Source organism: Rana temporaria, chromosome 1, assembly GCF_905171775.1.
Source record: "Rana temporaria chromosome 1, aRanTem1.1, whole genome shotgun sequence".
Lineage (NCBI taxonomy): Eukaryota > Metazoa > Chordata > Amphibia > Anura > Ranidae > Rana > Rana temporaria.
Genome location: NC_053489.1, coordinates 401,737,436 through 401,750,550, shown reverse-complemented (window position 1 = coordinate 401,750,550; position 13,115 = coordinate 401,737,436). Strand labels below are relative to the sequence as shown.

At 44.8% G+C, this 13,115-nt stretch overlaps 1 protein-coding gene across 3 annotated transcripts in view; it reads left to right on the top strand.

Annotated features, from left to right (window-relative positions):
- Positions 1-13,115, top strand: part of DOT1L (DOT1 like histone lysine methyltransferase) — a 240,690-nt gene that overhangs the window by 40,149 nt on the left and 187,426 nt on the right. For all 3 annotated transcript variants that reach the window (XM_040323288.1, XM_040323279.1, XM_040323296.1), the window contains exon 2: positions 3,774-3,817. In XM_040323288.1, the coding sequence (XP_040179222.1) occupies positions 3,774-3,817 (44 nt within the window). The remainder of the gene's footprint in view (positions 1-3,773; positions 3,818-13,115) is intronic.

The following is a 13,115-nucleotide window of genomic DNA, read 5'->3' as shown; positions in this document are numbered from 1 at the left end:
TGTGATGCTCACAGTGGTGTTTATACATTCTTGTCTCTGGCTAAAGGGCTTGATCAATTTTTAAACTTACTACTAAGCAAATCTTTTTCCGTATTTTGCAAATAAGGTTGTGTCCAACAAGATGTTAATCACTTGGGAGTAGGAGTTTAGAATTGCCATAAAATAGTTTAGCCCTTAGAGGGGGATGTATGAACTTCACAAACCTAACGTCTTGGCTGGCAAAGCCTGCTCGTTTCCTTTTTGAGGATACTGTGTTCTTAAAGCGGAGCTCCACCCTTAAGTGGAACTCCTGCTGATCGGACCCCCCCCCCCTCCAGTGTCACATTTAGTGCGACTCGCGCATGCGCTGTAGGGAACCGGGCAGTGAAGCCGGAGCACTTCACTTCCTGGTTCCCTCACCAAGGATGGAGGGAGGGTCCTCTGCTGCGGACGGCGCTGGACTCCAGGACAGATAAGTGTCCTAATATTAAAAGTCAGCAGCTGCAGTATTTGTAGCTGCTAGCTTTTAATATTTTTTTTTCAGCGGACATCCGCTTTAAAATAGACACCATGTTTCATGCCATATATGGGGAACCAAGCAAGATTTTGATAGTTTCTGAGTGTATAATGCTGCTAAATCAATTTGTATGTTGGTATCTAGGTATACAGTGAATGCAGTAGATGTTTTCATGTATTGATTGTCTGCTGGTATGTGGGGGTGGTCCCCCCCCCTCTCTGTAGCCATATCTTCTTAAAGTGGAGTTCCACCCATTTTTTTTATGTTTGTCTGTGCTGCATGCCCTAATCTCAGTGTTCAGAATGGACATTTTTTATTTATTTTGTTGCTTGTAAATACCTTTTATTTTGTAGTCCTTCATTACTTCCTCCTCCTTATTAGCCTAGGCTATTAAGTCACAAGGCTATTCGCAAGGGTTTCTGGGATAGGCATCATGTATCCCAGTAGTCCTTGCAAATAGCCTATTTGCATAGAGAAGGGGCGGCAACTTCCTCTGACACTCCCGTTGCTATGGAAACCTGACTGAAACCTATTACATCGCTTGTGCAGCACTGAGCATGTGTGAGATCTGCAAGGCTGAAATCCAGGAAGTCATACAGTCTGGCTTCACTTCACTTAAGATGGCCACGGTCTATTTCTAGATTATAAACGAACTAAATGCTGTAACAAAACGGACCTTAGTTTACAGACTAAGTTTACTAGACTACATTAAGCTTGTGTATTACAGGGGTATTTATATTTAAAAAGTGAAATTGTGGGTGGAACTCCCCTTTAAGTGAGCAGTTCATCTATCTGTATGCAGTGGTAACAGATTGAATGTTTTTCAGTTGATAATCCAGCTCTGTTGAGAATGGATGACAGGTGTTCTACAGGCTTTCAGAAAGCATAAGGCACTTTCATAATAAAGGAAATGGCCTGTATAAGGGTGTGCTTCTTTTTTTTTTTTTTGCCAAGATAGCCACAGTTGCTTGTCTAGAACAACATAGGAGTGATTTTATAAAGGCAACACATTTTTTACATTGATCAACGGCAACACATGGCTTGCTATGGGGGCACACGGAGAAGAGGAGCGGACAGCACTGTCGGGGGACCACTCTGTAATACCATTGCACAGAGCAGGTAAACCTCTCATTAAAGTCCAAGTTTTTTTTTTTTTTTCTTCTTAAAATATCACTTTAAAGACTCTGGCATTTTTCTTATCCACTGAGGTGGATTTTGGAAGATCTCTTCTGGAAAGTCCAAAATTCCAGTTGATACAAGTTCTAATGGCGCAGTATTTTAAAAAGGTCTACTTCTAGGAGTATGGCAGATTAACATCCTGTGCTAGAATTTATGCACATTTTTACTGCAATACACAAGTGCCATTCATTTGTAGGGGCCCTTTTAAGATCTCTGCTTCCTTGTGCATTAAAGTGGTTCTAAACCTCAGACACAAAATTTGAACAAATCAAATACTTTTTTATATGTGTGTGTGCTAGCATCAATTAACAGCCCTAAAGCTCCGTGGCCGAATGCCGGGTGTCATTGGCTGGTTCAATACAAAACGGCCAACATTCGGCCCTTGTGTATGGGAGCTAGTCCGACAGAAGCTGACTTTTTTTGGCTGAGAGCTCTGACCGGAGTGTTTTGGAGGGGGGCTGTTCCCCAGTCAAAGCACAATAGCTCAGCAGGGGGTGAGATGGCTGTATTAATGTGGGATCATTAGTTCAGCGGCTCTGGCCGGAGCTGACTTTTTTTTTTTGTCTATGAAAAAAAAACTCTGTACCAGGCTTTAGTGTCATTTATGTCTGCTGCTTTGCTACTCTATCAGTATGAATTATTTCTGACAAGTTTTCCTGACACCAAGAAAAAAAATTGTGATGGGAGGGGTCTCCAGCTGATTGACAGACAAAACTCTTCCTGTGTGAAGGGTGGGGGAGGGGTCTCATCCCTTCAAACAGCTCTCAGAACTCTCTCTCCTCACTGCCCCCTTTTTCTGAACACTCAAACCAGCTTTAAAAATTCAGCTCTTTGAATGGATGTGCAAGCGAGAAGACTGTAGATAAACATGTACAACTTATGCTGGAGGATTTGTTCATATGTGCATCACCTGAGGATATTCTTCTAATTGGGTTTATGTGAGAGTTTACAACCATTTTAAGGTGCTGTATTTTGCACACCAATATGTTGGGTTAAGGCAATTATTCTGATTGGGCCTCCAACTCGCCTAAAAGAAAAAAATGATTGCATCGAGCCATAGTGCACAAATGGTTCATAAGTGTGGTGCGGATTACCTGCAAGGTCCATTGTGATGCCATTTGAACCGATGCACTGTGGTAACATTAGGGTAATGTGCATTTCCACAATACACAGTACTGTACCATACTGATTTGTGTGTTGTCATCTATTTTGAATGGCACTCCAGCACATTGTGCAAGCAGAGCAATACCTTTGCATTCTTCATTGCAATGGAAAACAGATCTGAACCCTTTGCGATGCACTACGTTTTAAAAATCGACTGGTGGTGTGTTGGCAGTCCATTTAAAATTAATGGGGTGCCCATATGCAACATGTGAAACAGTACTCTGACATAAGTATGGTAAAGCAATATGTCCCAGCAGAGAACTGCATGGGCCTTTTTTTCTTCCCCTTGACTGAGGGGTTAATATTGGTTTTTGGTAAGTAAAATGACAGTAGGACTGAACCAAAAAAAAGTATAGATTTTAATTTTTCAGCTTAAAAATCGTGCATGGATTTAAATGTTTTGATTTGTCAAATTACTTTTTTTTTTTTTTTTGTCCAACTGAAAATTGCACTAATGCTTTGTTCACTCAGGGCATATGCATCCATGCCTTGTTTGAGGACCATGGGGAGGGATGCACATTTGTTCCATACATCCCCATGCAATCGGTTCCACAATTGTCAGTTGGGATGCAGTGGCTGCATGAACACAGCCGCTGCTCCCATTGTAACATGCGTTTAGGTGCATGACCCAGAATGCAAAGGTATTGGCTTTAGTAGGCATAAATAAGGCAAGCAACAAGGGTGTTAATTGTTTCGTAGTTTTCTAATATGAATATTTTATTAATAACAGTATTTGAGTTTAGATTGTGTGTGTGTGTCCCAAACATGGGCAAAGCTGCATCAATCGGTAAATACTAACAGAATCCTACAATTATTGTAGGGAGTCTCTGAAAATAACTGAAAAACATGCACTTCTGGGGGACCATAAGCACAAAACTGGGGAACCTCTGATAAATGGATTTCATAATAATATATATCTATTTTGTCTTTGCAGGATAAACACCATGATGCTGCACATGAAATTGTTGAAACTATTAGGTAAGTGCCTGAGTTTGTAAATTATTTAATCGGAATAAAAATGTACATCCTTTTTACCAGGTGTGGAATTTGAATTCTTAAAGCGAAGTTCCACCCACATTTTTCACTCCTCACCTTGCAGCACTAATGTGCATCCTTGAAAATTGGCAATTTATTAGCCAGCATGCACGGAATCTAGGAAAAAGGACACTGTGGCTTCAGATGCCCACACAGGAGATGGCTGCGCTGTGCAGAAACTTCACACAGTAAGAAAAGGATGCTGCACAAATGGAAAACTGGGCATAGTTTACAGCATACCCTTTGTTACATTGTACGAGGCATGAGTATTCTAGGGGTATTTTTAGCTTAAAAGTTCTATTTTGGCCTGAACACCGCTTTAAGGCTGCATTCACACCTGAGCGTTTTGTCGACTGAAGCGTGACGCTCCAAAACGCTAGAGGGGAAAAAATACATTATTCTTAATGGAGATGGTTCACATCTCCACTCCAAAACGCCTGAAGCTCCAAACAAGTTCCGGACCCTTTTTTGTCGCGCGAATCGTGCGGGTTGGGCATTTTTGAGCATTTGTATTTTCCATAGAAACTAATGGAAACGCTCGATTCAAGCGACTAGCACGACAACGAGCGTTTGCTACGGGCGTTTTGTCGCTTTAATCAATAGAACATTTCACCCAGGCAGAAGATAAATAAAATCTACCAACATAGCAACAAGTGATGAAAAGATGATAATTTATCCTATTGGCTAAAATAAAAAACGTCGAAGTACAAAAACGTCGGACGACGCTGTATGCAAATACGCATGAATACGCGCAACAAAACACCGGAAAAAAACACCTGAAAAAACTACCAAATAAGCTACGCTCAGGTGTGAATGCAGCCTAAGGGCCCTTTCACACTGATGCCTTATTGTTCAGCCCAAGGGCCCATACAATGGAAGGTGTCTTTTTGGTATGCATTTGAAAAACTGCACCAAAGATGCAGCATGCAGGGCTTTTCACAGCACACCTGCAGTGTATACAGTTACTTAGTGTTGAGTGAATCTTGGCATCAATACCGGTATCGGTGCCTATACTAGGCATTTGCACGAGTAATTGTATTCGTGCAAATGCTCTGATACTAAAACCGATACCTGTAACCCTGGTTCACACCAGTGCAATTTTTTATAGTTAAAAATCACATGACAAGTCTTAGCCCATTGCCAGCAATGGAACCATCCAAATCATTGCACCTCAAGTTGCAGCAACTTTAAAAAGGTTCCTGCACTGCTTTTTTGCAATCTCATTGTGACTTGCATAGACGTCTGTCAAATGAAGTCGCAGGCTGCAATGAAAGGTCCAAAATGCACTGATCTGCGGCTTTGAAATGGCACTGAAGCAGCTTGATTTTTTTAAAGCTGCACTGCTGTGAACCAGGACTCAAGTCCCAAGTAATATTTTTTTGCCATAAACTGTCACGTGACCCTTAAAATAGGTATCCTGTAATTGGTATAGGCGAGTACGTGAGAAAAAATATTGGTGCTTGTCTTAAAAAAGCTGGTACCGATGCGTGAATATTAAAGTGGTTATAAAGCCTAAACGTTGTTTGTTACCCCAAAACATTCCTGATATGTGCCTGATGTACCATGTGCCTGTAAAGGCTCGTACACACAATCTGATTTTCTGATGGGAATTGTATGATGACAGGCTGTTGTCAGAAAATCTGACCGTTTGTATGCTCCATCGGACAATTGTTGTTTGATTTTCCGCCAACAAATGTTGGTTAGCATGCTTTAAAATTTTCCCACAACAACAGTCTTGTCGGATTTTCCGATTGTGTGTACACAAGTCCGTCGGACAAAAATCCAAAGTACAAACAAGCATGCTCAGAAGCAATGCTCACCATAACACAACATTGGCAGAAGCTGCCCAAAGGGTGGCGCTAAAGAGCTGATAAACCACATAGTTTTCGTGTTTGTTGGATGACAATTCTTTGCCGTTTGTATGCAAAACAAGTTAATGGCCAACGCCCTTCAGACAAAACGCTTTGTCCGATGAAAATCCGATTGTGTGTACCAGGCTTAAAGTGGTGGTTAAACCCAACCACAAACTTGCACCTACAGGTAAGCCTAGATTAAGGCTTACCTGTAGGTCCAAGAAATATCTCCTTAACCTGCACGGTTAAGTAGATATTTGCTGAAAACTCTGCACTGATGTCTACGGCGCATGCGTTTTTGTGAATGGTATAATGGGGGGGGGGGGGGTTAATGCCGTATTCCTGCGCATGGGTTAATGCCGTATTCCTGCGCACGTGCCTATTAACCACTTAAGCCCCGGACCTTTAGGCAGCTAAATGCCCAGGCCAGGTTTTGTGATTCGGCACTGCGTCGCTTTAACAGACAATTGCGTGGTCGTGCGACGTGGCTCCCAAACAAAATTGACGTCCTTTTTTTTTCCCCCACAAATAGCTTTCTTTTGGTGGCATTTGATCACCTCTGCGGTTTATATTTTTTGCGACAATTTTGAAAAAAAAATGCAATATTTTTTACTTTTTGCTATAATAAATAACCCCCAAAAACATACATTACATTTTTTTTCCCCTCAGTTTAGGCCGATACGTAAATTGGCGATAAGCGATTTTTTTTTTTTTGTGACTGCGACATTATGGCGGACACTTGGGACAATTTTGACACATTTTTGGGACCATTGTCATTTTCACAGCAAAAAATGCATTTAAATTGCATTGTTTATTTTGAAAATGACAGTTGCAGTTTGGGAGTTAACCACAGGGGGCGCTGAAGGAGTTATGTTTCACCTAGTGTGTGTTTACAACTGTAGGGGGGTGTGGCTGTAGGTCTGACGTCATCGATTGTGTCTCCCTATAAAAGGGATCACTCGATCGATGCACCGCCACAGTGAAGCACGGGGAAGCTGTGTTTACATACGGCTCTCCCCGTTCTTCAGCTCCGGGGAGCGATCGCGAGGGGGCGGCTAGAAACGAATAGCCGCGCCCTCATCCCGGATCGCTGCCCGACGATTTCGGACCGCCGCATGTATCGGGGGGGGGGTCCCCCGACCGGACCCCCGACCTGTACGTGCCATTCTGTGGACGTATATGTACATGCGGCGGTCGTTAAGCGGTTAATCCCGCTCACCAAAGGTTGCTAAGGTTTGCTGTGCAACACTGCCACTACCAGTTTGTGGCTCTTCCTTTTGGCTTTGCTACGGCACCTCACATGTTCACAAAGGTTCTGGCCCCGCTTCTAGCAAATCTAAGGACACAGGGCATAACAGTAACGGCTTATCTGGACGATCTACTTTTGGTAGAACAGCCAATGCCACGGTTATATCACAGATTTACTCAGTACAGTAAAATACTTAGAGTATTTAGGCTGGATCCTAAACTTCCAAAAGTTTTCTCTACAGCCCCGGAGAAGGGTAGAGTATTTGGGCATGGTCTTAGACACAATCCAAACCAAACCAATTCGCCTTTGCATGAAATTGTTGGGTAAAATGGTGGCCTCTTTCGAGGCCATTCTGTATGCAGTTTCATTCAAGGCTACTTCAGAACAGTATCCTGGCTGCCTGGAACAGAAAGATCCAGGCTCTAGATTGGCCAATGCATCTGTCTGCAGAGGTGCATCAGAGCCTCAGTTGGTGATTAAGCACCAAAAATTTGCAAGCAGGGAAATCCTTTCTCCCGGTCACTTGGAAGGTGGTATCTACGGATGCCAGCCTGTTGGGCTGGGGAGCAATCCTGGAAGAGGCCTCAGCCCAAGGAACTTGGGCCAAGTCCGAAAAGGGCTTAAATTCAACATTTTGGATATTCGGGCAGTTTATCTAGCCCTCAGAACCTGGACACACAAGTTACATGGCCACCCGGTTCGGATTCAATCCGACAATGCTACTGTGGTAGCTTACATAAATCGCCAAGGGGGCACCCTGAGTCGGGATGCTCAGGGAGGTGAACAAGATTTTAACATGGGCAGAAGCTTAAGTTCCTTGCATTTCTGCAATCTTCATTCCAGGAGTAGAGAATTGGCAAGCGGATTACCTGAGCTGTCAGCTATTGTTGCCAGGGGAGTGGTCTCTCCACCCCTGAAATTTTTGGGGATATATGCCAGAAATGGGGGGACCCCGGAGGTAGACCTGTTTGCCTCCAGGTTCAACAGGAAATTGGACAACTTCGTATTGAGGTCAAAAGATCCTCTATCCCTCGGGACAGATGCACTAATAATTCCCTGGGGGGGCGTGGCCAACTTCCGGTATGTGAGGAAGCATTTTCACAGAGCTCCGACCGCACATTGTCCCTGCATTATCCTGACGGACCTTAAGCTTTCTCATTTCCCCATCTAAGTACCTGAGTCGCTTGGGGAACAAACCTGGACCCTGGCGATGGTAAAATACGGCCCCGGAGCGGCCCCAAAGTCTGCGGAGATGCTGGGGATGTTTTCACACGTGGCGATCCAAAATGGCGCCCGCTCGGAGCGGCGTCCTTCTTCTGCTCCTCCAGCTCGCAAGCCCGCCGAGGGGGATGATGACTGGCCAGACCTCACTGATCCTCTGGCCTCTCCTCTGTCCTCTCCCCAATTAAATCCGGAGGAGGGTGGATCTGGTGAGCAGCGGACAGAGCCGTCGCTGCTACAAATCATGGACACCATTAAAAGCTGCCATGCTGATCTACTCGAGAATGACGTGGTGCACGTGAAGCACGCACGTTGGAGGGAGGAGCTGCCCGTGAGACGGATCCGACCTGGACACGGCTGCGGGTGATGGAGGGACCTAGACCCGGTGGAGCTCCTGGGAAGACGGACGAGATGAGGCGAGGGAGTCCGCCGTGCAGTTAGTCCGCTCACCCCGCAGCCAACATCACCCCCCGTTGACTCCTTCGTCCTCCGACCCCCCCCTCGCGCCCTCGCACGCTCCCAGCGGCAGGAGAAAAGAGCGGTGGATCAGCTGGGAAGCTTCCAGCTGCGGCGAGCGGGCTGGATGCCCGCCCCCCCCCCCCCACCGCTTTTCGTGCATAGATTCCAGTCCATTACAGCACCAGGGGGAGAAGGGGGATAGGAAAAATAAAGAAAGAAAAAAAGAGAACAGAGAAGTACATCCAGAGAAACGGCATGAGGTAATATTAACCCTTTTTCTTCATCTCAAAAACAGTATGTGGACCTTGTGAAAAACGAAGACTGGGTAAGGAAGTGGAGTTTTTTTTTTTTTTTTTTTATATACCTTATGTGCAATACTCTAAGTGTCATAAGTGGACATATGAAAGTTATATTTTTGTTTTTGTTTTTTCACTCCCTATATGCTCCCAATTTCCTCAAGCACCTATGGTCTTCTTGATTTTAGTCTCATACCTGGTGGATATATTCACTGATACTGACTGGAGGGGGAGGGGTGGAAATGTATGAGATACTCCCGCTCCACAGCACTTGCCGCTATTAATTCTTGTTTGTGTACGGGTCTCTAGGGGGCAGTGCTGGGGTCTACAGGCAAAAAATATTGGACGGCCGCTCTCTAAGGGCCTTACCTACCCCGACCGGCGATACTAGTTAAATAAGAGGCACTATTCCCGCCTCCGCAGGGCTTGGTTGAATCACAGGAAGGCTGGATCGGAGCACCAGGGGAACATTGGAGTTGCAGCCACCACCACTGGCCTAACCTAGTATTTTTTTTTTTTTTTTTTCTTTTTTTTCTCCTTCCTTTCTTTGCTGGGTGAGCTGAGGTCGCTAGAGGGCATAGCGTGCAGCAGGCCCACTTTACTTAAAATTTTTCTGTACCCCAAAACGGTTTCTAATGGTTTTGAGGGTAAAAATTCCCTTAAATCAGTGGGTACGCAACTCTTCCCATGCACCCACCCCAACGTTCTGGGTAGGTCACGGAAACTTTTAAAAATCTCTAGAAATCCTGGGAGTTATTATTCTTGTCGTTTCTCAGAAACTACTAATATCCCCCCCTAGTACTCACAACGTCCGTCTCAGCAAGTTTGGAAAAAAGAAAAAAATAAACAGCGTCAAAGGGAGGGAAAAAAAGGAAGAAGGAAAAGAGAGAGGGGGGGGTGGAGGCCTGCCCCTCTCTGCTCAAACTGGGGAAACGTATTAGAACGACAAAGAAATACAATATGAACAAGTCAACAAGGGGGGCTGCCCCGAAAATTCCCAAAGAGACTTCCTCCGTGAGTACGATCAGACACTACATGACCTCGGACGGGAGCTCAAAGAGCCCAGGCCCGACAAAAAAAGCTGAAAAAACTGGGACTACTAAAAAGGGAGTGGGGGGATTGCCATCCCCAATTGCCGATATTTCAACAGACTCTGAACATGTATCTAACCAAATGGATGACACCAGCCTGGGCTCCCATGCTCCCACCATAGGTGATATGGATGTAATGTTAAAAAGGGTGGAGAATGTAATAAGAGAGGAAATTAGTACACTAAGAACTGACCTATTCCATATGTTAGAACGAATAGAGGAAGCGGAGAAAAGAATAGAAAAGCAAGACCTTGATCTTAACGAATTAAAAAACCAACACTTGACTATGAAACAAAACCAGAGATGGCTGCAATACCGATTAGAAGATCAAGAGAACCGTAATAGAAGGCAAAACTTAAGAATACGATCAATTAAGGAGGAGAAGGGTGAAGACTTGAGAAAAATTCTTAATGATCTGTTTCTCCCCCTCCTGGATAACGGCTCGGAAGGTCCCCTTAAATTCGAACGGGTCCACCGTGTGGGGAAGATCAGAGAGGGAGGAGGAAATTGGCACAGGGACATCATTGCTAGGTTCAGATATTTCGAACATAAAGAGGAGATCTGGTTAAAACTGAGAAGAAAGTCTCCCTTATCTTATGCAGGCACGGAGATTCAGATCTTCACGGATTTGGCATGGGAAACCCTGTCTAGAAGAAGACTCCAAAAACCCTTACTAGAGCAGATGCGTCTGCATAACATAAATTACAAATGGGGCTTCCCGGCTTGTCTGATAGGCCAGAAAGAAGGGGTGTCAGCAAAATTAACTTTTCCCGAGGATCTGGTAGGGTTCTGCCGCAAATTGGATATGCCTACAGTGGACTTACCCGGATGGGTTGAATAGTTAGCGGATAATTGCTTGGCCCTCGGGGTGAAATCTCGAGGTGCTCCCGGGCGCTGGGGGGGCCGGGGGGGGGGGGTGGGGACGACTAGGGTAGGAAACGGGGAGGTCGGATCTGTTACCCCAACCATATAAGATCAAATCCCCTGGAAAGTCCTGGGGAAGATGGATGGGAGGGTCGCAGGGGTGCTCCACCTCATCCACAAGAACCGACGGGTAGGGGGTACCAAGGATCCCTACGGTTCAGAGGCGATGTATAGGCCTGGGCAAGGGGGGGGGGGGGGGGGAAGGTGAGGAGGAATGTATTTGCCACGGAGGGTGGGGGGAGGAGGGTGTGGGGGGGGTAAGGGTGAAGGGAATAGGGATTTTGGCTCCCAAGGAATCTCAGAGACAGTTTAGCACGAAATGATCTTGTTATAAAATAATGACAGAAGTAAAATTTTTATCCTACAATGTTAAGGGATTAAATTCCGCCGTCAAAAGACTTAAGGTCCTTGCAGAGATCGAGCAATTAAGAGCGGATGTAGTATTTGTTCAGGAATCTCATTTAACCATTGACGCGAATATCAAGCTTTTCTCCCCAGCATATCCCACCTGGTTCTACGGCGACTCCATCTCGAAACGTGCTAGGGGCGTGGCAATCGGGTTCACAAGGGGGTTTGGATTCACTTTAGAGGGAAGGATGACAGACCCAGAAGGGAGATTTTTATTCCTAAGGGTAAGGATTGACAACATTGTCTATACCTTAGCAAATATATACGCCCCAAATGTTCACCAAACCCAATACCTAGAGAAAATTCTGGGAAAGCTGAAGGATTTCGCAAAGGGATACACCATCCTGATGGGCGACTTTAATTTCGTTTTGGACCCGAAAGAAGACAGTACGTTCCGTGGGAGGGAGACAAGAAACGGGCTTCTACAAAGAATTAAACAGAAGATTCATGACCATCAACTTGTTGATGTATGGCGGATTTTTCATCCAAAAGCTCACGATTTCACGTTTTACTCTGCCCCCCACGGAACATACTCCAGAATTGACTACATCTTGGCGGACCATAGGTTGCTGGACTCTATAACAGAGACGGACATAGGAATTATGACGGTGTCAGATCATGCACCAATTTCTATGAAAATCAAACTCTTCACACAAAAGAGACAGAGGCCGGTGTGGCGTCTAGACGATAGTCTGTTACGAGATGAAGGAGGGGCAAGTAGGGTAGAGGCGGAATTGAAACAATTTTTTCATATCAACGATACAGAAGGGATAAACAGCGCAACCCTTTGGGAGACACACAAAGCGTACATTAGAGGAATTCTAATTGCGGAGGCCACCAAAAAAAAAAAAGAGATGAAAAGTAATGCTAACATCCTGATTAAAGATATAGAGATTCTAGAACGGGAACATAAAGAGCAGGGATTAAAAGAAACATATCTAAATTTAATTATTAAGAGAGATGCCCTCAAGGAGATTACGGAACAGGAAGCGAGAAATAAACTTAACTGTATCTCCAAAGAGAGATACCTATGGGGCAACAAACCAAGCAGGCTATTAGCCAAAATGGCTCAAAAAAAGAAAGCTAGAAACTACATCGATAAAATCAAAAGGAAAGACGGGAAAATGGTTTATGCAACCAGAGAAATTGCGGATTCATTCAAAAATTATTACGAGGAACTTTATACATTAAAAAACCAAAGGTGCCAGGCAGCGGAAAAAGAGGGGAAGATCCGAGACTTCCTAGACAGGGCAGGACTACCCAGATTAGAGGAGATGGATAGCTTAAATATGGACCGCCCCATAACTGAAGAAGAAATAAAAGTAGCTCTAAACACCACTGCTGGCGGAAAAAGTCCGGGACCGGACGGTTTTACCTCCCTGTATTATAAAAGATATAGCAACATCTTGATACCGTGGATGTGCAAATATTTCAATGGGCTCGGGTCTGAATACGAAATCAGTAGGGAAGCCACGGCGGCAGTGGTCGCAATAATTTTGAAGGAAGGGAAAGATAGCTCTCTCTGTTCGGCATACAGACCTATCTCTCTTCTAAACATAGATACCAAGCTTTTTGCCAAGATTCTTGCGGGGCGACTGAAAGAGGCTATGCACGTCTTGGTTCACCCCGATCAGGTAGGCTTTGTGCCCAACAGAGAGGGCAAAGATAACAGCCTAAGGGCAATCCTCTTGCAGCAGTCCATAAGGCAGAATGTGCCCCCAGGTCTATTTCTGTCAGTCG